The sequence below is a fragment of the Coenobita brevimanus genome, chromosome 39 (genome assembly GCF_032717465.1).
Source record: "Coenobita brevimanus isolate Jiangsu-jjx chromosome 39, ASM3271746v2, whole genome shotgun sequence".
Lineage (NCBI taxonomy): Eukaryota > Metazoa > Arthropoda > Malacostraca > Decapoda > Coenobitidae > Coenobita > Coenobita brevimanus.
In genome coordinates, this window is record NC_136992.1 from 15,241,022 (window position 1) to 15,265,529 (window position 24,508).

Here is a 24,508-nt window from a genome sequence, read left to right on the forward strand (position 1 = left end):
ATATATATATATATATATATATATATATACAGTAGAACCTCTTTGGTCCGGACCCCTTTAATCCGGATTTCTGTTAATCCGGACAAAATTTAAAAATAATAAGCTCCAAAAATATGTTGAAAGTAATTCTAAAGTCATTTACAGTATCGGCGCAGAAAGCGATCGTCATTCGTTTAGTCTCGGATCACGCTAGGTCGCAGCATGGGCGCCTGTTTAAACACACGCTAGCATTCGTTCCATCAACTAGTTCACCAACCATTTATATTTTTACGCTGTATTTCAAAAGTTAATCCTCCTTACAATGCCCCTTAATGCAAGTGTAGCATCTGTAATGAATAAAGGTGTTAAAAGGAGGAGTTTGCTTACACAAAAATGGGTCAGAATATTCTGCAGTGTTTAATGATTACTGTAGGTTATTTTTTGTACTTAAATGTGCTTTACTTGTACATCAAACATTAGCTTCTTGCCCATATGGGCATTATCAATATGCCAACGATGACAATGTATTTTTTGCTTACATAATTTATATTTTTATTCCAAATATTACAGTTAATTAATTTCTTTTTTTGCCTACACGGGCCTTAGTCACTTACTACAATTTAAAATATAGGCTAGTTTCTTGTCATGGCCTTACCCGTAAATTATGCAATACAAAACTGTTGTACACGATTAGTTTTGTTATTTTAGTATCCTTTCATCTTTTGCAGTTATGTAGGGTTGACATATGCCACATATGTTAATAATTAACAAACATACCATATGTAGATAGAGTTTGGCATGAACTGGAGATTACCCTGATGGTCCGGACAATCTGCTAATTCGGACAACCCTTCCCCCCATGTAGTCCGAATGAGAGAGGTTCTACTGTATATATATATATTGAACAACCATGGGGACATCACATAACCTTGTCGCATGCCCACACTGATTGTGAACCATTCACTTAGATGCCCATTAACCCTGACACATGCTTCACTACCATCATAAAAACTCTTGACGGCACCTAACAGCTTACCCTCTGCACCGTACATGCGCAAAACTTTCCACAATCCTTCTCTGTCCACTTTGTCATATGCTTTTTCCAGATCCATGAATGCCATAAACACTTTATGATCCTTCTCACAAGCCCTCTCTACTATCTGTCTCACAGCAAATATTTGGTCCACACATCCTCTGCCACTCCTAAAGCCACCCTGTTCATCACTCACTAGGACTTCTGATATCTCTCTTACTTTCTTTATAATAATTCTTCCATATACCTTCCCTACCACACTCAGTAAGCTTATGCCATGATAATTCTTACACTCACTTCTTTCACTTTTATTTTTGTACAGTGGTACAATCACAGCCTTTTTCCACTCTGCAGGCACAGTTTCACTCATCCATGCCTTCTTACATATCTCCAACAAGCACTTCATTCCATTCTCTCCACTACATTTAAGCATCTCTACATACACCTCATCAACCCCAGCTGCTTTCCCATTTTTCAACCGCTTCACAGCACTCTTCACCTGTGCGAGTGTCACGTCTCCTGGCACTGCATTCCTTCTCTGCACACCCCCAAAACCAATCATGTTTACAGCTGCTCTGCTCTCTCTATCCCCATTCATCAGGCTTTCAAAATATTCTTTCCATCTGGTCCTTACTTCATCTCCATGAGTTAATAATCTACCACCAACATCCTTCACACCAGCCCATTTCTTACCACTTTCACTTCTACATTTCTGCACCTCTTTCCAGAATACCTTTCTATTTTCAGAGTAGTTCGCATTCATTTTTCTTCCTAGATCTTCATTTACCTCCTCCTTTTTCCTCTTCACTAATCTCTTTACTTGCTTCTTGCTCTCAGCATATTCAGTTCTTATTTCAACTTAACTCCTATCCTGTAACCACTTTAGCCACTTCTTCCTCTTTTCCTCCACCGCTTTCTTTACCTTTTCATCCCACCATGCTGTACCTTTCTTCTTTGTTGTTACTCCTGCCACATCCCCAGAATTTTCGAAAGCCCCATAGTTTTGGTAACTAACTATTTCTGTTACTGAAATAGGTCATTGCAATATCATGAGTCACACCAAGCTCGAGAACAGGTGTTTTGGGGTGTGGGGAGATTACTTGCTTTTGGGGAGATAAAGTACCCTGTGGAGAGAAGGTTTGTAGGTATGGAGGTTGGATAAAGCCATCTTTTCTCATCAAAGTAGAGCACTTTAGTTTGTTCTTGACCAACTACTATGAAAGCAGATGTGTATGTACATGTGAGGAGATAAAATTCGATTGGGGAGAAGGCCCACAATGAGTACATTGAACCTTGGGAGATCATTTATGGTAACAACGAATTTGGCTAGTTGAAACAAACAAAATCTATGTGATGTAGCATATCAACCATGCAAGCAGGTTTGTTTGCACATATGGGGAGTAATTCACGTATGGGGAGTAATAGATGTATTGACGTGGAGGGATGGTGGTGGGGGGCTGGGGCTGGGTGGTGGTGGGGGGAGGGGGCTGGGTGGTGGTGGGGGCTGGGGCTCAGAAGCCTGTGATTGTACGTGTTTGCATGTATAGAACAGTATACAGAGAAGCATTTATTATGTTCAGGTACGAAAAGGCACAGGAAAAAAAAGAAAAATCGGGGCAATACATGTAAAGCACATGTACATGTGTTGGGGGTGGGGGGAGTGGGGGAGGGGAGGTGTGGGGGGAGAGAGCAAGCCAAGCTGTGTGCTCGCTGTCACACGATGGTTTATTGGGGGTAGGAGGGTAGTATGAGGCCGAAAGGGAGGGAAGGGGTAGGGTAGGTAAGTGTATACAAGGTAGGGGGGAAAGGTGGGGGGGGGCTGGAGGGGGATGGAATGGGCCTTGTGGTTGGGGGAGGGGTAAACTTTGACTAACAATGTCCTATTGGGGTGTACAGAGGGGTGGGAGAGTCTTCAGAGAGGGTTATTACGTGACATGATGAAACATTCAGGCAACGGGTGGGCCAAGAGGGGGGGGTGACCCCCCCCTGCCCCCAGAATGGCCGGATCACCCAACCCGAGGCCGGAGGGGTTAGTCCTCATTAGCTTGAAGGGATATACGTCACAATTGAGGCGGAGCAATGTTTTTCATTCATTCATTGCCAGACGCCATGTATCCTAAACGGGGTGGCCAACGGCTTAGAGTTAATTGTTTTACAGTGAGGGGCACTAATCCTCCACCAACCCCACTTGACACGTAGGGAGAACGTTATTCCAACAGCATCTGGTGTTCCCAGGCGGTCACCCATCCAAGTACTAACCAGACCCAACGTTGCTTAACGTATGCTGATCAAACGGGAAGCGGTGTACTCAATGTGGTATGGCCGTTGCAGGCAGCTTTTTACAAGGTGTGCTATATTGATGTGATTTGGCTGTGAGGGGTAAAGTGGTCAACACGTACATTGATGTGCTTCGGTATTTAGGGGTTAAGGTGGAGAGATGGTAGTTTTAGGCCAGTTAAAGTTGACAGGGATAGAGCGTCTATTTTAATACGAGGTGTTGTCAAAAAGTTCCTGGACAACTATGGACTGTAGTTGTCCCATGTGAACTGTTTGACCTTGACCAATGCACAGAGTGTGATTCATTGTAAAACCTTTTGTTTACGAAACTCCCAGTTTTCTGTCATTACAATATGCGGTCCAGCACAATATCTGGTGCAGCCATCTTCGCTATATTAAAACAGTATCTGGCAATTTTTATGCAACATCCAGTGTTGGAATGGGATGTAACCGGTGATCCAGTGCAGTATCTGGCTTTGCAGGGTCTCAACCAGCTTATAAGCATAGCCAGCCGGCGCCAGGGGAAATCTCGAAACAAGGGAGTCAGTGAAAATGCTCGCTACGCACCAGCCAATCAGAATCCGCCTCACTCGGGATGCTGAGAATACCTGTGTGCTCTCATTCTTGCCCGTGGATATCGTTCGGTGAAGACGTATCTGCGCTTCTCTCTTCTGACCATCCATCCATCCATCCATCCATCATCCAATCCTACGTTGCCCCATGAGGAGCATAGGAGCCTGGGGCTAGGCAAGTTGGTCCTGACATTTAAGATGAGAGTGACCAGCCTCATCCCTGAGTGGCATTACGTGAGCAGTAAACCCCAACCATCCCTTAGATATAAACCTTCACTGGCTCAATCCGATTGGAGTACAGTAATTACCCACTAAACCACCAGGCACCATAATTTGGTTATATGGTTACCACCCAGTGTAGTAAATGGATTCTGGTGTACAAGAAACCATCTGGCTTGTCACTCAGTGTAGAGTCACCCACAGGCAGAAGGAAGAGGAAAGAATGAAGGAAAGAAAGACAAAAGAGGGAGTGTAAAGTCACCCATAGGCATAAGGATGAGGAAAGTATGAAGGAAAGAAAGACAGAAAAGGATGGAAGGAAAGAAAGATGGAGGAGAGGAAAGGGCAGACACCCGAGAGCAGCACTGCATCGAGTCAGTGGATGGTGATCACCCCCACCTACCACGCGGTCTCAGAACCCTGGTCCTGTTACTAACTCTTTGTTGTCCTACGTTCGAGGCAATGTTCTGTACAGTACAGTATTGTATTGCAAAGCTAATGGCCTGTTGGTGATTGTATCGTAGTTTTGTGTTGTTATTTTGAAATTTTGTGCTGTACTGTTTATGAGTGTGAGTGCCAACCCCAGTGCTATTTCTCCTACCCCCTAGTGCTGTTTCACCTGACATGCTTCACCTGTGGCCTGAAATGCTTGAAACAACAGTACAGTAGTTGTGCGTGATGGCTGAATTTGTGCCTTTTGTGGTGGTGCCCTGGCTAGTGCAGGTGCTGCTGGCCTTGTGTTTTGTCCTGGACCCTGCCTCCATGGTGCATCCATCACCTGGTAAGAGGTGTCATATTGTTTTCTTCATGGAGAAGAAGATGGAGATAAAGTAATTGAGAAGATGGAGGAAGGCTGGACATTTGCAAGGCTCATGGAGCACAACAACATGCCCTGGACCACGTTGCAGGATTTACGGAAGAACAAACACTGCATCAAGATGTTCTTCCGGGGTCAACATGGTGAGACTGTGTGATGACATAAATGCAAGATGATGGCCAAGTCATGCTTTTGTGAACTCGAACAGGCCTGCCTAAAGTGGTTTGACAACAGCATGCCAGTGGCGTGACTGTGCATCCTATTGAGAAGGCTGGAGCCACCAAGTTTGCTGAGCAACTGGGGATTGCGGATTTCAGGGCGTCTGAATATTGGCTGACTCATTTCAGATTTTTACATGGGCTGTCCAACAAGATCTGTGATGAAGCGTTGGATGCAGACACTGAAGAAGGAGATGAGTTTTGCACCAAGCTTAAAAACATGATTGATGAAGAAGGGTTTTGTCTCAATCAGGTTTATAATGCTGATGAAACAAGTCTTCTCTTCAGGTCATTGCTGACTCATACCTTGGCTGAAGGGAAGGAGAAGTTGATAGTTGGTCGTAAGGTGAGCAAACTGCATCTTTATTTTGTGTTGTGCCAATGCGACAGGCTTCCGTCATCTGAGACCTGTTGTAGTGGAGCTTGCTAAACTGCCATGTTGTCCCTGGGGGTTAATGGATTGTCTCCCAGTGATTTATTTCCACTCACTGAAGGCTTGGTTGACAGACAAGATCTTCAAAGATTGGTTCTGCAGTCGTACTGTGAAGGAGATTATTTGTTATCAAATGGAGAGTCTTGACCTTGTTCATGACCAAGTGAAGGCTTTACTTCTCCATGATAACGTTCCTTCTCTTCCTTCTGAGACGGAGTTGGTTGGAGATGGAGGTCGTATTAGGGTTATGTTCTTGCCCCCTAATTTGACCTCAGTCTTGCAACCTTTGGACCAGGGTATTATCATGGCAACGAAGTGGCTGTACCAGAAGAGGTTTATGGAAGACTTGATGGTTGTGCTTGAGGATGATGAGGAGGCAGCCCAAGGCATGGACAGTTGGGGCGAAAAGGACCTTGGCCAACCTCAAGCGGTATTCTCTCAAGTTTGCAGTCTACAGCTGGGTGCGGGCTTGGAGGAACTCTGCACTCATGCTTGAGCATGGTTGGAACAAGCTCCTCAGCAGTGAAGAGGCCATTGCCGACTTTACGGGCTTCGAAGCACAGGACTTCATTCAGCATATGGAAGGACAGGAGAACTGGTAACTGAGAACACAATCCACGATTGGCTGGAAGTGGACGAGGGAGACCCTGGGTACCAGACTCTGTCCACCAGGGAAATTGTGTAGTCTGTGACTGCACGGGGCACAAGGCCTGAAGTGGAGGAGGAAGAGGATGATGATGATGATGATGAAGTGGCAGAAATCCCGAGGTTTCAGCAGGTTCGTGACACAGTGGACATCCTACATGACTACTGCGAGCATCCTAATTGGCGATCCATCTTTGCTGATGCCATGGCCACTTACCTGTGACAGGGCTGAGATAATGTAATAAAGCTGCAGTTGAGAAGGATCCCCAGGCAGTCCTCCATCACGTCCATTTTCTGCCCTGTGACGCTGACCACTCTGTTGCCACAGCCCTCGATTTCCTGGCATTGTCCTCTGTCACCCCAGCCATCAGCCTCCTCTTACTGGTCTCTTGTCACTCCAGCCCTCTACTTCCTTACATTGTTATTTACCCCAGCCAGACACCATCTTGGCCACTTCTTCATCACAGCCAGGCACCATGGTCATGAGACCACCACCTGAGGTCTCCCGCCAGTTAGAGGCCTCACTGGATGTCCAGCTGACTCCTTTTGCCCCTCCATCTCCACTATCTGCTCCAGCACCCTTGGCATAGGTCAAGCCTGAGGTGTTGGAGGTGGAATAATCATAGAGGGAGACATTTGCCACTAGACCATGTGGGATTATGTGTACTGGATTGTATAGTACAGTACAGTATTGCATTGCACGGTGTACAGCTCTACCCTCCATCAGTGCCAACAGTTGATGAGTACGGTACATAAAATAGTACACTATGTATAGTATGGTATCATTACTGTACTGTATTGGTTTTATGTGCTTAGTTTTTACCTTTTACTCATGGTAAGGTTTGTAGGATAGAAGGTTGAGATGGACAGAATCACAATATCTGGCTCAAAGCCGAATGTTGCAGTGGATGTGCAATATCTGGCATTTAACTTTAACCGGTGAAGGGCTTGGCTGAATTACAATGGGTAATTAAGTGTTTATGGTACTCCCCAACATTTCAGGTGTGACATTGCTCTCAGTCATGTTTTGCAGCTCATTGTAAATGATCATGTTTTAGTGTCCAGTACAATTTCGTGTGTTTTGAAAATGATTCTTTAAAGGTACAATGAGTTTGCATCAAATTTTGTGTCAGACTTGGTAAAATAGCCTCAGAAACACACCAGACGCTTAAGTAAGCTTTTGGAACATAGCAATTGAAAAAATGCAGTGCTTCAAGTGGTTTTCATAATTCACAGTCGGCAGATCGTCTGTTGACAACGATCCACATTCAGGACATAAAACAACATCAGTGATCAGTGAAAAGATGGTGAAAATGTGTGAACTAACTCGAGCTGATTGTTGTCAAAGCATTCAAAACATTGCAAGTGTCATCAGCATTTAATTTGATTCATGTCACAGCATTTATATCAGAAATTTGAACATGCACAGAGCAGCAGCAAAATTTGTGCCGTGTGTGCTCACGGCAGACCAAAACATCACCACTCGGAAATCTGCCAGGAATTGAAAAATCAGGCCAAAAATTATGCAGAAAAAAAAAAAATTACTGATGACAGTCCATGGGTTTTCAGGTACAACCCAGAAACAAAGCACCAGTCTTCGCAGTGGAAGAGTCCACATTCACGACGACAAGGAATCATGCCAGTTGAAGAGCAATGTCAAGAAAATGCTGATTGTCTTCTTGACTGGCAGGATGGTGTTCACAGGGAATTTGTTCCACAGAAACAGACCGTTAACCAGTATATTTATCTTGACATTTTGAGGAATTTAAAGGAGGATGTGAAGTGAAAACAGCCTGAACTTTGGCTCTCAGGAGACTGGTTGCTGCATCATGACATTACACTCTTACATGGAGGTCTACATATTCAGAAGATTATCTCTGCTAGCAACATGTCAGAACTCCACCATCCCCTGTGTTCTCCAGATATGGACCCCTGTGACTTTTTTTTGCTTGTTTCCAAAAATGAAAATGGCCATGAAAGGCTGGTATTTTGAGAGCGTGGAGGACATTCAGGTCAAATTGTAGAGGGTATTGGACACCATCATGAAAGAAGAGTTAAAGAAGTGTGTCCAGAAGTTGCAGCAGCACTGGAATCGGTGTACAGTTGTGGGAGGGGGGTACTTCAAAGCTGACTGTATGGGCTAGGATGTACGGTAAGTCCAGGAAGTTTTTAATAGCACCATGTACACGGTGTGAGAGACAGAATTCTGTGCTTGTTCATGTAACATCTTGATTACAGCTTTATGTTTCTTTTGGCTGTCAACTCATTAATGTTTTGAGCACAGGGTTTTTTGTAGCTGATTAAAATATCTTGCTGTAGCCTGCTGATATTTATGTGATACCAGGCAGAAGGTTTAGCCATTTCAGTGGGACGACATACTTTTTATTATCTCAGCCGACAGAGTTGGAGGTTATATATTCAGCCATGTCTGTGTGTCAGTCTATGTACTGTACAAGATATCCCAAAAGTTATCGGATTTGAGTTAAATATAGTGGATAGGTGGGCAGTAGGTCAAGAAAGAGTTTATTAGATTTTGAGGTGGATCTGGATCTGGATGCTGGAAACCATAGATTTTATTGATATTGGCAGAGGTATGCAATCTCTGAAATTGTTTAACTGGGCAAACTAAGACCATAGAAGTAATTGACTGTGCGACGAGAAAAGTATTTGTCTGTCAGGAAAGAAGAATTACAGCAGTAAATCATAAATTTTTATTGGCGTTGGTGGAGGTTTGTGCTCTGAGAGTGTTTTGGTTTTATTTTTACTATTTCCTGACAGTTTGTTTTAGTTTAGGAGACTTTTTGAGCTAGAGGGATTCAAAATACCTGTTATTAATCTACTTCAGTAATCCCTCTAATATCTGAACGCCCAATATCCGAACATCCCCAATAACCGGACATAATCGTCCCGGGATCCAATATTCCCAAAATGGTCTGAAAACCGCAAAAAATTCGGGGGGGGGATTCCCGCCCGTAATATGAACTTGGCGCGCGCGGCACTGGACAGCTTTGTTGTGGCACGTCATTCCTCCGACGTCCGATAGAGCGCCCCTGCATCCTCCCCATTTTCTGCCTGTATGCGAGTGCACGCTCGTCGTCATGGCTGCCCACATGCTCGCTTTTGTGGTGGTTCCTTACCTGCTGCAGGCACTCCTGCTGCTCTCGTGCCGCTTATTAGTGTGTGTGATGATGGCCTCGCCGCCTGAAAAGAGGAAGAGAGTGGTGTTGACTCTGGAGAAGAAACGGGAGATATTGGAGAAAGTATATGCGGGGTGATCTTCTTCCCGCATCCTCCGTGAGTTCAACCTGGCCTGATCTACTTTGTTCGATATCAAGAGATCCCGAGACAAACTCATGCAGTACACGGCTGACTTCTCTTCGAGAAGCAAACGCAACATGGAGAGGAAGGTGATGTTTACTCCCAAGTTTGCTGAAGTCGACCGTTCCACATTGATTTGGTATCGACAGCAACGTGCTACTGGTGTGATGGTACGTGGAACGGAGCTGAAGGCTGCTGCTGAGAAGTTCGCCAGGCTTCACGATGCCCTAGACTTCAAGGCATCCGAGGGTTGGCTCTTCACGTTCAAGTTACGGCATGGCCTTACCAACCGTAAAGCTCATGGCGAAGCTTTGGACGCTAACGAGGATGGAGTTGACGAGTTTCAGCACAAGGTGAAGGGCTTGATCGACAGGGAGGGCCTCACTCTCGGTCAGGTCTACAATGCTGACGAAACTGGTTTATTCTATCGCTCTTTGCCAACGAACACTCTAGCCGAGGAGACGGAGAAGCTTGTACCTGGCCGCAAGCTCTCCAAGCAACAGATATCTGCTTTGTGTTGTGCCAATGCTAACAGCATGCACCGGCTTAAGCCCGTTATTGTTGGCCGTGCAAAGCAGCCTCGGTGTCTTCATGGGGTGATGGTTGTCCTTCCTGTCGTCTGGTACCATTCTTTGAAGGGATGGTTTACAGCCCAGATCTTCAAAGACTGGTTCCACCATCACTTCGTCAAGGAGGTCATACATTACCAGACGAAGACACTGGGAATCCCGCGCGACCAGGTAAAGGCCCTCCTTCTCCTCGACAATGCACCTGCCCACCCGTGCGACAAGGACTTGGTGGCTGAGAATGGCCGGATTAGGTGCATGTTTCTGCCACCTAATATGACTGCTCTCATCCAATCAATGGACCAAGGAGTGATCGTGGCAACAAAGCGCCTATACCGAAGGAAGTTCCTGGACGAGGTGATGGTTATTCTCGAGGACGAGGACGAGCGCAGGGAGGGACGGGACACGCGAGGCCAGCGGACTTTGGAAAACCTTCGCCGCTACGACATCAAGTCTGCAATCTACAACTGGGCCATTGCATGGAAGGAAGTCCCTGTCAAGACTCTAGAAAATGGTTGGTCTCGTCTGCTTCTCGGAACGGATGTGGAGTACGATTTCCTAGGTTTTGACGTGGATGACTTCCATGCACGTCTACGTACGCATTGCGACGATGTTGATGTGGACGATGTGCGTGAGTGGTTGGATGATGACAAGGGCGATCCTGGGTATCAGACATTGTCTGATATCGAGATCGCATCTTCAGTTGCAGGTTAGGTGTCAGTACCTCAGCTTGAAGATTCCGACGAGGACGGCGACGATGATGCGGACTCCTCTCAGCATGACACTACTCCAGCCATCCCCAAGCTGAGCTACTCCGGGAACACCTAGAGTTCATTCTCAACTACCTGGAACACCTGGACTGTGACAGGGAGATGGGGCCCTTGGGATTTGTGGAGGAAGTGTGTGCTTTCAGGCAGCGCATCATCAATTTTCAGAATCGTCGTTCCTTGCGTCAATCAACCATTGACAGTTTTTTCAGGTCTGTGACCCCCGCTGTGCCCAGCCCTGGCTCCACTCCGTTGCCTCCCCAAGACAGGCCCTCATGCTCCGAGCCAACCCAGCACATCAGCCACGATGGAGTCACTGCTCAACGTGAGTTTGCGTCTATCTTCAGAGTTGTCTACAGTGGGTACGCCATCACCATGACCCAGCGACGCACCCCTATGTCACCTGCCAGTGATACTCTCAGACTCTGACAGTGATTGAACAGCAAGAACTTCTCCACTAGACCACACGGGAATTTACAGTGTTGTGCATTGAAAAAAACAGTGCGTTGTGTTAAGGATTTACAGCTGTGAGTGAAAAGACAATTTTTGAACTAAATTTAACGTAAATAGACTTGTTTGTTTTTGCTTTAGAAAATGGTTAGAAGAGTGGGAAAAGTTAAAGTGCAGAGTGCAACACTTAGTAAGTTACAATGGACCATAAGTTAGACAAGAATGCGCACTGTGAAGAGAACGGACTTCTGAGTGCGATTGAGTAAGTTCAGTGCAAGACTTCATGAACAGTGTACTGCAAGTGCTTCAGGAAATCCTTCTTACTGTCAGAGTCCGAGAGGAGGTGATAATTCATCGAGATGGCCATGGACTTGCTGTAAGTAGGCAGAATGTTTCATACTGTACTTTTTTCCATACTATACTTACCTCAAACACCTCTTTTCACTCTTTAATGTCCTTTATTGGTGTGAATAGGGTGTTAGGAGCTATGCATGTGCAGTAGGAAGGTGTTTTTCTGAGTTAGGCTAGGTTAGGGTCCATAAGTACCAGTCCAGGAGCCAGGGACTTGTAAGTAACTAGAATGTTGAATGTTGTATGAACCTACCTCAGAACCCTCATTTTATGCTTCTTTTGCATTTATTTCAGTCTTTTATGTGCCTTATTGGTGTGAGTTGGGTCTTAAATAGGTGCTATGCATGTCCAGAGGGAGTTATATAGGTGTTTCTCTGAGTTAGGGTCCATACGTACAAGTCCATAAACTGGGGCCCAATATCCGGACAGGACCACTATCTGGACCTGCCTGTGGCTCTATTACGTTGGATATTGGAGGGATTACTGTTAGTTTTCCTAAGCAGAGTAGAATTGTCTGGTGATAGCAAGAATAAAATTAAAAATGTGTCATGGTAGTGAATGTGTTAGGTGCAGAAGTTCTCTTATTTCCAGCCTCTAGCACACTGGCCATTTGATATTCCAGCCCAAATACTCTGAACTTTGGTTCTTTGTATGTTGTTGGTATAACACAGTCTCAGCCACTTGAATCTGAAGTAGTTTTTAATTTATTTTTACAAAATCCAGATGATTGTATTTAATGTAGTAAAAGTATCTGTAAGTGTGAATGGGATAAGAAAGGCCATAGCTGACCATTTCAGTTAGAAAAGTCACTCCTGAACAGAAAAAAATAACTCAGAGATTGTAAGAGTAAATTAGAAGCTATATCATCAGGCTGAAGGGGTTAACCATGTCACTCCAGTGGTACCGTACAGTACATGTATTGTGCCCCAGTGCACCTTATTTAACGAATATTGTTCATTATAGCCGTTGAAAGTTCTGTAGGCTTTGTGACTTCTGTTAAATCTGATGTCCGCTATATCGGGTTCATTATGGCGCGGGTTTGCTGTGCAGTATTTAAAATTTTATTGGTGCTTCTTTCAGATGATTTATTTAGCTTGGGTGAGACTTTTTCAATTGGATGAATTAGGTACAGTCATGACCCGATTTATAATTGAGTTGCATCAAGTGAGAACCAATGGCATACCAGTAAATCATAAATTGATGTGGATTTAATGTTGGTTCAGTGGGTATACGTTGGAGATCAAGAGCCAGGTAATCTAAAATCTTAAAAAAAAAAAAAAAAAAAAAAAAATCTTCCACCCACTTGAAGATTGCTGTAGGTCGTTCTGAGTCATCCCACCTGAGGCTGGGGGACAGCTGGAGGGTCTGGATGATTACTCCAGGTTGTCAGGAGGAGGTGATTAGTGATAGGGATTTATTTTTATTTTATTTTTTTTATTTTAATTTTTAAAAATGTTTCTGACTCTAGGCATAGGCTTCACAGTCCGTTACCATGGCCTAGTAGTCCTCCTATGTCCATACACTTCCACATGTCACTGACATGGTGAGGCTGTGGGAGAGCATAGCAGTGTGGCAGGTGGGGAGTAATGTGAAGAGGTGGCAGGAGAGTGATGCTGTGTTTTCCAAGTCACAAGTTTCAGTGTTTTGCACGCAAAATGTTTTCTCTCCACTTGATACAGTTTTGGACACTGTCCCACTCATCACGGACTTACACTTATTTTGCATTAGGGATGGTGTTTATATGCACATGTAAACATGGGACGGCCATTTTGGCTCAAACATATGACTGTTGGCATGCACAGGCAGCAAGCATTTGCACGGTTTCATTGTGTGATGGCTCCAGAAAGTATTGGTGCACTGTGGGTCTGATGCCATCCAGAATGATTCGACCAAGTGGCAGTGACAGCCCATTAATACAGCACCTGTATATATTATAACATTTACGGCCATTCCCTACTCATAATGATGGACACAAATGGTATCTGATGTAGCAGATTTCTATTGTCTGGGATGCCTGTGTGTGGGAGGACAGAACCGCAATTCCCAGCATTCTTTGTTTTTTGTGTCATAATATTTAACGTATATTCTGCAGCGATACTTTCTGGAGCGAAAGCATGGCCATCACAAAAATCGTATAAGCGATTTTTTCCATCATTAGCCCGAAACTGGGTATAAGTTTTCATAGATCATTATAACGATCAGTTGCATACCAGACAGTTGAATACAGGGTTGTGACTATATGGGCTTTATTAAACTCTTCCTTTCTGGGGTTTTCATTTAATTTGAATATAGTAATCCGGTAGCAGCAAAAATAAATCTAAATGACTTAACTCTTGTTTAAGGGGTTGAACTGAGAGACAGAGATATTTTGCTGTTAACCCATGGCTTTCGCAGTTACCTTTTTTTATCCCACCCTGTGGTGTGCAAAAAACAAAGAAAAAAAAAGATTTTGTTTTTAGTTTTTGTTTATTATAAACTTGAAGATAAACATCCAGGGCAGCATCTGGTGAAAGAAAAAATTTCTCTCTCTCTTTCTCTGTCTTTGCATAAGGCTATGCATAAGTTTACATACAGGAGTAATGAATAAAAAATATATGTAAATATATTTTTGTTTTTATTCATTATAAACTTGAAGATAAACATCCAGGGCATCATCCGGTGAAAAGAAAAAAAATCTCCTTCCATCTTTGTGTAGCGCCATGCATAAGTTTGCGTAGGGGTGGAGAAGTTAGCGGTGATGCACAGCCAGCACAGCCTGAGCTGTGGCTCGCAGCGTTTCACTACCTAGCCTGAGCTGTGGCTCGAAATCCACGGGTCAATAAGAGAAATCTGATGCTGGGAATTTTTCAGTATAGCAAGTAGTAATATTGTAGCAGATGTTCTTTGCTACATTTCTATGTAAGTTCTTTTATTTATTTATTTTTTTTTTTGTATATATATATATATACAAGTATATATATATATATATATATATATATATATATATATATATATACCTCAGTTCAGTCCAGCTTCACTACAATCGATTTAAGTCAGATGGCAATTGATCATATAACAGTTGGCTGTGAAGTGTTGCCATTATAACAGATTCATTGGGAATATGTTTTTGCTCGAGTCACCCGACCTAAAAAGTCTGAAAACAAATATGCAATTCACCTAGAGTGGTTTCTTGGCCAGTCTGTCATCACCTTGGGTTCCTCCCAAGAAGAGGGGAGTGGGAGCTGAAATCATGGAAGTAGCTACATACATAATACAAATTAGACAGGCTGGCACTATCAGCTTGCATATTTATACAGACACTTTATTACTTTTCACAAAAGAAGCTAGAGACACTAAGATTATGTACATGTTGAATGTGTGAGTGAGATATGTTGATGACAATAAGTAGAGCTGAAAGCATGTGACTAGCTGTGTTTGGTATTTAACACAAAAGAGACAGGCTGATGTTGCCATCTTGCATGTTTATGTAAACATTTTATTATTTTCCAAAGAAGGAGTTATTTGGAACTTAGAACATTTTGTTACTGTAAGTGTTAGTCATGTACTTGCACTGCAATGTTATGATAGCAATGGTGGTTTGATGGTTATGCACATTGATGAAGGTGATGTAGCCTAACACGATGCACGAAAAAGGAGACACTATCACTTCAGTGAGACACTGACAGAATGGGCAAGTGGTATGGTAGACTTCAAAAGGGTGACAGGCAGAAGGGATTGTGTGCAGTTGACTCAAATTGGGTTCTGTGCATGTAAACATTGGGCACTCCTCTTGGCTCAAAGACATGACTGTTGGATTGTGTGTCACCTTGTGGACGCTGGAGGGATCGCTCAAGATTGTATAAGTGAAGATTCACGATCGATAAGTACAGAAGGAGTGTAACTTCCTATTGATTGCATAACTGAATGATTGCAAAGTGATCATTTGTATAGTGAGGCTGGAATGTACAGTATTTATGAACATCAGTAAACTATTTTTTGGTGGTAGGTGGGGGTGCTTACCATCCACTCACTCAATGTAGTGCTGCTTTGGGTGTCTGCCCTTTTCCCTATTCCTTCCTTCCTCTTCTGTCTTTCTTTCCTCCATTCTTTTCTCTTCCTTCTGTCTACAGATGACTTTACACTCCCTCTTCTGTCTTTCTTTCCTTCATTCTTTCCTCCCCTCATTCTGCCTATGGTGACTCTACACTGAGTGACAAGCCAAATGGTTTCCTGTGCACCAGGAAACCATTTACTATGCTGGGTGGTAACCATATGACCAAATTATGGCAGTTGGTGGTTTAGTGGGTAATTAAGGCACTCCAGTCGGATTGAGCCGGTGTAGGTTTATATCCAGGGGGTAGTTGGGGTTTATTGCTTGTGTAATACCACTCAGGGATGAGTGAGGCTGGTCACTCTCATCTTAAATGTCAAGACCAACTTACCTAGCCCTGGGCTCCTACACCCCTCATGGGGGGACACAGGATTGGATGATGGATGGATGGAGTAAATTAGTTTTAATCAGAAGTTGTTCTTACTGTATGGTGCTCTTATTGTGAGGATGTTTGTTAACTCCTCCTTTACCGCCGCCCCCCCCCCCCAATGTAAAGCAGTTCCATCCCCACACCAAGTCCCTACTGGCCCCCCAGGCCCTATGAGGGGTAGTGTTATAATTATTGCAACACCCAGACAATTTGCTCAGTCTTATTTTCATGTCAGCAAACAGATAAACCCAACAAAATTTTGTTTCTGTAAAGAAAATAATAGTAAAATACATTACTATATGATTTTGCATATTTGCTAAATTGGGTTTATCCAGATAACTGAAGAACATATCAGCTTGAAAATAAAATTGTGCACTGAATAATGCTCTATTTATTTACCTTGTAAGTGGTGTGGAGTTTGTGCAAAAAGTACCTGCCCCTGTTTGGTTCATAATGACGAGAACTGCATTAGTACGCTCCCAGATGGATGAGAAGAGGCAGATCTGGTTTGTGTGTGTGTGTGTGTGTGTGTGTGTGTGTGTGTGTGTGTGTGTGATAATGAAATGTAAGAGTAAAATGAAAGAAATGTACTAGAGAATGAAGAGGGAGAAAAAGAATGAAATAAAAGAAATGAAGATGGACATGAGAATAAAGTGGGAGAAAAATGAGGGGTGGGGTGTGTGAGTGCTAGCTACTGCTGGGGCAAGTTGTCGTTGCTACTTGCCACCATCGTTTCTGAGCTCGACACTCTCTCACTTTTTGCACTGCCACTTTTATCACTCGCATTTTCTGGGTCCAAATCACTGTCATAGTCATCTAAAGACTCTTTTGAAACCTCTGCATCACTGTCAGTATCAATACCATAATTACCAAACTCATCATCACTCTCAGAAGGCACAAAGGACTGCATAATGAAGAGAGTAATACATCTCTCTTTATGCCTAAATCATGACTGATCTGCTACCCTCATCTGGATAAGTTGGCAACAGTGTCGGAGGATGTTATATAACTACTCTCCAAAGAAGGGAAGTAAAAAAAAAAAATGATTGGTCAATGAGAAGCTACGTCATGGATGCAGTAAATCTTTGGTTGAAGTTCATGACATCTTTATTACACTACATGACGTCAGAAACATGCCACACTCATTGTTGACAAAACACACACCTCTTGCCACCACGTGGTTGCCATATAAATCCCAAACTGAGCTTCTCAGGGACCCATTTGCACCAGCTTATAGGTGTGGTAATAGCTTGCCACGGCCAGTGATCCGGTCCGGCAGAGGTGGTAGGGTGTGTGGTAGTCATTTACCACAGAAACATTTGGTAAAGAAGGGGTTAATAAGGTGTTCATTATCCTTTAACTGCATTTGTCAGGACTGAACAAAACTGTCTGGCGTTAGCCTACATACGATTTCTAGGCGTAAAAGTTGTAGTAGTAGTAGTAGAGTACAAAGTAGTAGGTGTTGCAATCCCAGGCTTATCTAAACATGAACCTGGTGGACTGCAGGCTGAAGTTGCCTTCCTCCTGTAAACCCACCATCCTCCATTCAGGGGGATAGGAATGCAGCTGAGACATTTAAATGTCTAGGAAGTGGAGTTACCCAGCCATATTGGTGCCACCACATTGAAGCATCCTTCTCCATTACCATTTCTAGGTGTATTGTTAACTTTCAGAGGGTTAGTTGTGATAGTTTTTGCAGTCTGAATGTTGGCGGAGGTAAAATACCCAGTCGTGCTAATTACAGCGAAAGAGCTAAAAGGCAGGATCTGTTCATGCATTGTATTCATTTACTGTGATTATTTTTTATATAACCACGTTCTTCCTTTTTAATCCCCTTCACTACAGAGGTTATTTTAATGTATTATGACCTCTCATTTATTTTTTAAGGACCTCATAGTGAAGTGATGAGAAATTGTTTCCATCAGTAATTTCATTGTGGTGGTATTATTCTGTAGATTATTCTTGTTGCCTTCATCCATCCATCCAATTAACATTTACTTGTGGTGTCCCATGTGGATCATAGGAGCCTGTGGGTAGGCCACTCAGTCCAGATATTGAAGGTGAAAGTGATCAGTGTATCACCTCTTAATAGTGAATTCCAACTCTTTCTTGGATGTGAACCCTGATGGGTCATATCAGGTAGGAGTGCAGCCCATTAGTTCATCAGTTGTCCATTTATTGAGAGCCAAGACCTGGGTCCGAGTGCTCTTGATTGGGTCGTTCCGGTTTGAATGATGAATGAAAATATCTTGAAAGAGACTTTTCTTGGAAAAAAAAAAAAAAAAAATTTTTCTTTAATTTTGTCTATAGAACTTTGTGTATAGCTCTCAAGGTAGGTGTAGAGTAGCAGCTGCAGTTGTATGATCATTGAAATAGCAGTACTTGTAGTGACTCTACCTTTTTCACCATAACTTGGTCCAGATTTTTTCCGTTTTGCAGCTTATTGCACGTGGCTCAGGGGGAGAAAAAGACAATACAAATGGCTTTTTTTTTATTTATTTATTTATTTTTTTTTAGTGTCTGACTCTGGGCATAGGCTACACAGCCTGTTTCCAAGGCCCATTAGTCCTCCTATATACCATACATCTCCACATGTCACCACTTCGGCACCAACATCCACCGTCCATTTTGAATACATGCTAGGGCTGTCTCATACAGGACTGGTGTATTGATATTAGCAGGGGTATTTTTATGACATGTCAGAGGGTCTTCTGGTAGATCAGTTAAGTCTGATTTTATGAAATTCATATCCTTAAACTGTTCCCTGCCCTAGCAGGGATTTGAACCTGGGTCCAGTAGGAGTGCATTATGATTAGCACCATATTCTAGTATTGATCTCTCATTACAGCTTAGCTTTAAAGATGAAGAGATGGCAATTTTAAGCCAGGTTAGAGTAAAAGCAATATAGTCACTTGTAAGCAGAATAATAAGCCAAGTATGATAATTTTGTGTAATTCACAGATATTTGTGAGGATGCTGAATTACGAGAGAGAATCATGCAACTCATCAATGAACAAGAGACAAAGAGAATACAAGATCAGAACAGAAGGGTGAGAAATACAGTCTGGTACTATACTTTTAGTTTTTATGTCACTGTTACTCTCGCTTCTTTTTCTGAACATTCCTGTTTCTGCATACATACATAAAAATTATGCCATACTTCCTCTTAAGGAATCCTTACATTGAGGTTGGCAGCAGTACAGCTGATGTTTTCTATGGACTGGAAGCTAAACTAAGTGCCAGAATTAGTTACTGTAATTATTTCCAAGCAGTTCCTGGAATCTCATGGGAAAAAAAGAAAATTAATATGTGAAGTAAGATTTGCAGTGATGTGTGTCTCAGCATGGACTAAAATACTATGTACATGTGGCTGAGTTTTCTGCCTTAAGTATTGGTTTTGTGGTTAGTTACCAAGCTTGTACATATACTTCATTCATTTGGTAGCTCCTCTCAGGGTAGGTGGTAGTCATCCATCTTTTGTCTTTCTTTACATTAGTGCATAGGTGAAGTTTGTGTGTTCCCACCTTGTACTAAACCATTCGCACAAGTTATATTACTTGTGTGCAATTGTTTATGAGGAACCTACGTGTGGTAATACTGTGCACCCGGAATGGAGCAGTTGCAACTCCTACTCAGGAGTCAAACCTCCTCATATTTCCTTGTACCTTGCCATTGGAAGGACCCTGGTCTGACCCTGGTGAGGCATTGTCTACCACAAGGGGGCTCCGGATCTCTACACAGTGTACACATTGTTATGTACTGTACTGTACCTTTAGGACAGACCCATGGTAGCAGTTGCTTACCTCTGGTTGACAGGACTTCTCAGCCAGACTGAAGTTAAGCAGCATTAACAGCAGCATGTGTGCAGGAACATTTTGCATATTATAGTCAGCCCTCATGTACAGTCTAGGATGTGTACAGGCAAAATATTTCTTAAACTGAAGCATGGTTCTTGTTCATGACTCAGGGGTTAAAAGCACACACACACACACACACACACACACACACACACACACACACACACACACACACACACACACACACACACACACACACACACACACACACACACACACACACACACACACACACACACACACACACACACACACACACACACACACACACACACACACACACACACACACACACACACACACACACACACACACACACACACACACACAGAGTAACATAGTGAATCACAAACAACTTCAAGTGAAGAAAAATGTTAAGTAATCAACAACGTAGCTTGATAGAGGACTAGCTCTAATTACACTTGACCCTTCATTTTCTGTACCCCAATTTCCCGGATTTCGGATTTCATGGACGTGGGCTGAGGCTGGGCTATATTATCACATGCCTGACATATGCCCGTACAAGTCCGGGATTCTCACAAAAGTCCAGCCATTATTCCCTCATGTAAAACTATAATCAGCCTGCTGCACAACACAGTATAATTTTAGCAAGGTTTAGACTCGATAAAGACCATTTGTAACACACACGTAAAGATATTTTCATACATGAAAAGCATCATGGCCACCATCATGCTTCACCCCACTGGTTCCTTCCAACTCATGGCATTATTTATATATTTATGTTATTTCGGTATGTATTGCAGTTATATTTATGTTATTGTGTCAAGTGTTATTATTTTGCGTACTTTGTGTGTTAGTTATGTTGGTACAGGTAGCCGACACTCCGGAATGCTCTTGAATATCAGAATAATTGCTGGTCAATATTGGAGAATTCGGACGAAGTTTGGTAAAAGTACGGGGAATGGCATGTGGGTCCGGACTTTTGCGATTCCCGGACTTTCAGGGTTCCTGGATTGGTCTTTCCCCCCCCCTTTTAGTCCGGGAAATGGAGGGTCGAGTGTACCATAGTGGGTATTATCAGAAGTTACTTTATTATTTTAGCTTCTGTACCACATGTTTGTATTTCCAGATCCGACGTGCACACTCCAACACACGAACACAGTCAGTACGTCGAACTTCTATACGAGAGAAGACACTCACACCGAAGAAAGAGGCACAGGAGGAGGCCAGGATACGACTACAGTTGGAGAATAAAAAGAAACCCTTGGTAGGTATATTTTTCCTTCTCATTCTCAACAGATAATCTTGAGTCATTGAGGATATCATTCAGATTAACAGTAGAACTAACATATTTTGATCATCCTTCTTGTAGTTATCAGTGCACTTAGTCACTACTTTTCATGTCATGTCATATATTTGAGCAACGCAGCAGGAAGGATATCAAGTACCTTTAAATAAGAACAGTGCCACAGCTTATCAAGAGGTGCTTGTCCAGTGTGAAGCTGTATTGTCATCAGTATTATTATCATCACAATATCGTTTAGAGCTTTATCATCATCATCATCATCATCCAGACCTCCGTTCCCACCGTAGGGTAGGGTGAGGATTATTATCGTTTCGAAAAATCAGGTGGTTGGTGGTTTAGCACCGTACTGTAGTTGGAACAGTACAATCAGAGTGGCAGCTCTTTTGTGTATGAGGTTGAACCTCAAAAGATAACTGGATATTTTTTGATGATGTAGTGCTGTCAGGGACATAGATTGGTTTCCCACCTTGAAACCCCACATCATATATATTTATTTATTTTATTTATTTTTCTGAACCCCCAGGTCTTATTTATTTATTTATTTTTTTTTAATGTGCTGTCAGGTACCTTATGTCTGTATCATAATCATAGCTGTGCCACACTCCCCAAGTCACTTTGTCACTCACTCACCAGTTAGCCAGACTGACAAATTATAAGGCAAATATGCCTCACTGGAGGGAGTGGCAGAAGAGATATTGCCTGATGTGGAGAGGTTTAGGGTTAAATCTAGGTAGTTTCCTTAACCTTCAGACTTAAGGAGGTTTCTCAGTGGCAAGTAAAATCATGTGGCATAAGCTATAATAAAACAGGTAAGTCCTCCCCCAAGGGGTAAGAGTTAAATGACCTGGGCTGCAGGTGCTTAGCCTTGAACCATTACATTTATAGGTGTAATATGGGATGTGTTGGGCTGCTAAAGGTTTAATGAGACATATACAGTACAGACCACAGTTCCATGTGCACCTCTCACCTTGCACTGTAAAAAGCCTCTTACTTCTGTACTAATGTGGTTAGAAGGATGGGGTTGCATAACTTGTTCAGTGACAAACAATACTGTTCCTTAGTCCTACAGTTTAGTTGCCACTCAGGAGCAAGAACTTATGTTGCAGAGCAGTGGTTCCCAAATGCTGTGGTACGCCACACTTGTCCGCCGTAAGATGTTGTGAAAAGATTCAGACAGTCAAAGATTTAGAGATGTTTTTTAAAAATTCATATGCAAGAAATAAATATGAAGTTCTGTCTATCTATCTATTGCCAGACACCTCAATCCCGTTCGGGGTGGCCACAAACAAATCACCTCCACGTCGCCCTGTCCCCCGCCATTTCACTGCCTTGCTCCCAACTCACACCCCCCTCTCTCATATACCTCTCCACCCCATCCCTCCATCTCCTCCTCGGTCTCCTCTCCCTCTTCCCCCCTCCACCTCACTCACATACACTCTCTTTGTCAGTCTTTCACCCTCCATCCTCTCCACATGGCCAAACCACCTCAGTGTATTCCTCCTAACGCTTCCTATCACATCCACATTCACACTACAACTCTCCTTTATATCCTCTTTTGTCAGCCTGTCTCTCCATGTGACTCCACAGGCTCCTCTTAAATAACTCATTTCCACTGCTGTCACTCTTGACTTGTCCTTTCAGCAACGTCCAAGCTTCACTTCCATACGTTAGAGTTGGTATCACAATACTGTCATGTAGTAACTTTTTCACTTCCATGCTCACTTCCCTGCTTCTTATCACTGCTTTCAAGGAACCAGCAACCTTTCTTCCCTGCTGTACCCTTTCAAGCACTTCACCCTCCAAACCTCCATCCATACTCATCACACTACCCAAGTACTTAAACGTACTCACATTTTCCAATTCCTCACCATCCAACCTCGCTGTACATTCACTGACTTCACCTCTCTCAAAGACCATCACTTTACTCTTCTCTACATTCACCTTTATATTCCATTTCTTACACACTCTCCCAAACTCATCCACCAAGCCTTGCAGCTCTCCTTCATCTTCACTCAACAACACAGTATCATCTGCAAACAACAGTACAGGGAGTTTCCAAACACTACCCTCTCTCACCAGGGCCACTCCAACATCCACTGCCCTACCTTGTACCTCTTTTATTACCCCATCCATGTACAGATTGAACAACCATGGAGACATGACACATCCCTGTTTCAACCCAACCTTCAAAGAGAAAAATTCACTCATTTCACCATCCACATGCACTGCAGCCTTAGCACCATGATACATATTCTTCACAGCATTCAGCAACTTCCCATCTACTCCATATATTCTTAATACTTTCCACAGTCCTTGTCTATTCACCCTGTCATATGCTTTCTCCAAATCCATGAAAGCCTCATACAACTTCTTTCCCTTCTCTAGAAACTTTTCCACTAAAGATCTAAGAATGAATATCTGATCTACACAACCTCTTCCCTTCTTAAAGCGTCCCTGTTCTATTCATATGCAGGAAATAAATATGAAGTTAATTTTGTAAAATATTTTATTTATTTTGATACATGTGATGTAATTCAGTAAATATATGTTTAGAAGCCAGTTTCCAGATTTTGATCAGGTACAGTATATATATTTTTTTGTATCATTTATGATGGCACCGACATGCCTGCTTGTGTCAGCCTTGGTCACTTAATGGCAGCTTTCCACACAGCACGATCTCTGGCAGCCTTTCTATTCAGTTGCTTATCCCAGAGGCCATACTCTACGACCTCATTTGATTTTTTTTTTTTTTTTTTTCCCCCTCGCATTCCTACCCTTCATGTTTACACCTCTCACCTTCCACACCCAGTTATCATTCTCCATTCTCTCGGCATGCCCAGACCATCCCAGTCTGCCTCTCCTGGTCACAACACCAATACTATTCATGTCCCATCCTTCCTCTCAACTCTTCAGTTAACAGTCCTAGCCCCCTAGGCCTTGCAGTCAAGGACACACTACACATTTAAGTCTGTGAATATCCCCATCCATTTCTGCCCAGTCCTGAGTGCCACACACCATTACACTCCTATTCTTGCTGCATACAAGGATCCCTGAGCATGGAGAGAGAGCCCTCTCAGTGTCAGGAGAGGCAACAGCTCCCCGAACTTCTTCCATCAACTCCTTATCCTTGCCACAGAGCTATCTCCAGCCCCACCTCCAGCACTTTACATGTCCCCCAAGTAACATAACACCTCCACACATTCAAGAGACTCTCCAGCAAGATCAGTCTTTTCACTCTGGTCAGTCTCTACATACTCTCCCTGACACCACACACATGAT

The 24,508-nt window shown here is 43.1% G+C and overlaps 1 protein-coding gene and 1 pseudogene across 1 annotated transcript in view; one reads left to right on the forward strand and one right to left on the reverse strand.

The window, feature by feature from the left end:
* Positions 1 to 24,508, forward strand: part of LOC145396864 (protein phosphatase 1 regulatory subunit 16A-like) — a 130,043-nt gene that overhangs the window by 65,018 nt on the left and 40,517 nt on the right. The window contains exons 6-7 of the mRNA XM_080270151.1: positions 19,067 to 19,155; positions 21,053 to 21,190. Coding sequence (XP_080126277.1) covers positions 19,067 to 19,155; positions 21,053 to 21,190 — 227 coding nt within the window. The remainder of the gene's footprint in view (positions 1 to 19,066; positions 19,156 to 21,052; positions 21,191 to 24,508) is intronic.
* On the reverse strand, positions 3,223 to 3,342 carry LOC145396925 (5S ribosomal RNA; annotated as a pseudogene).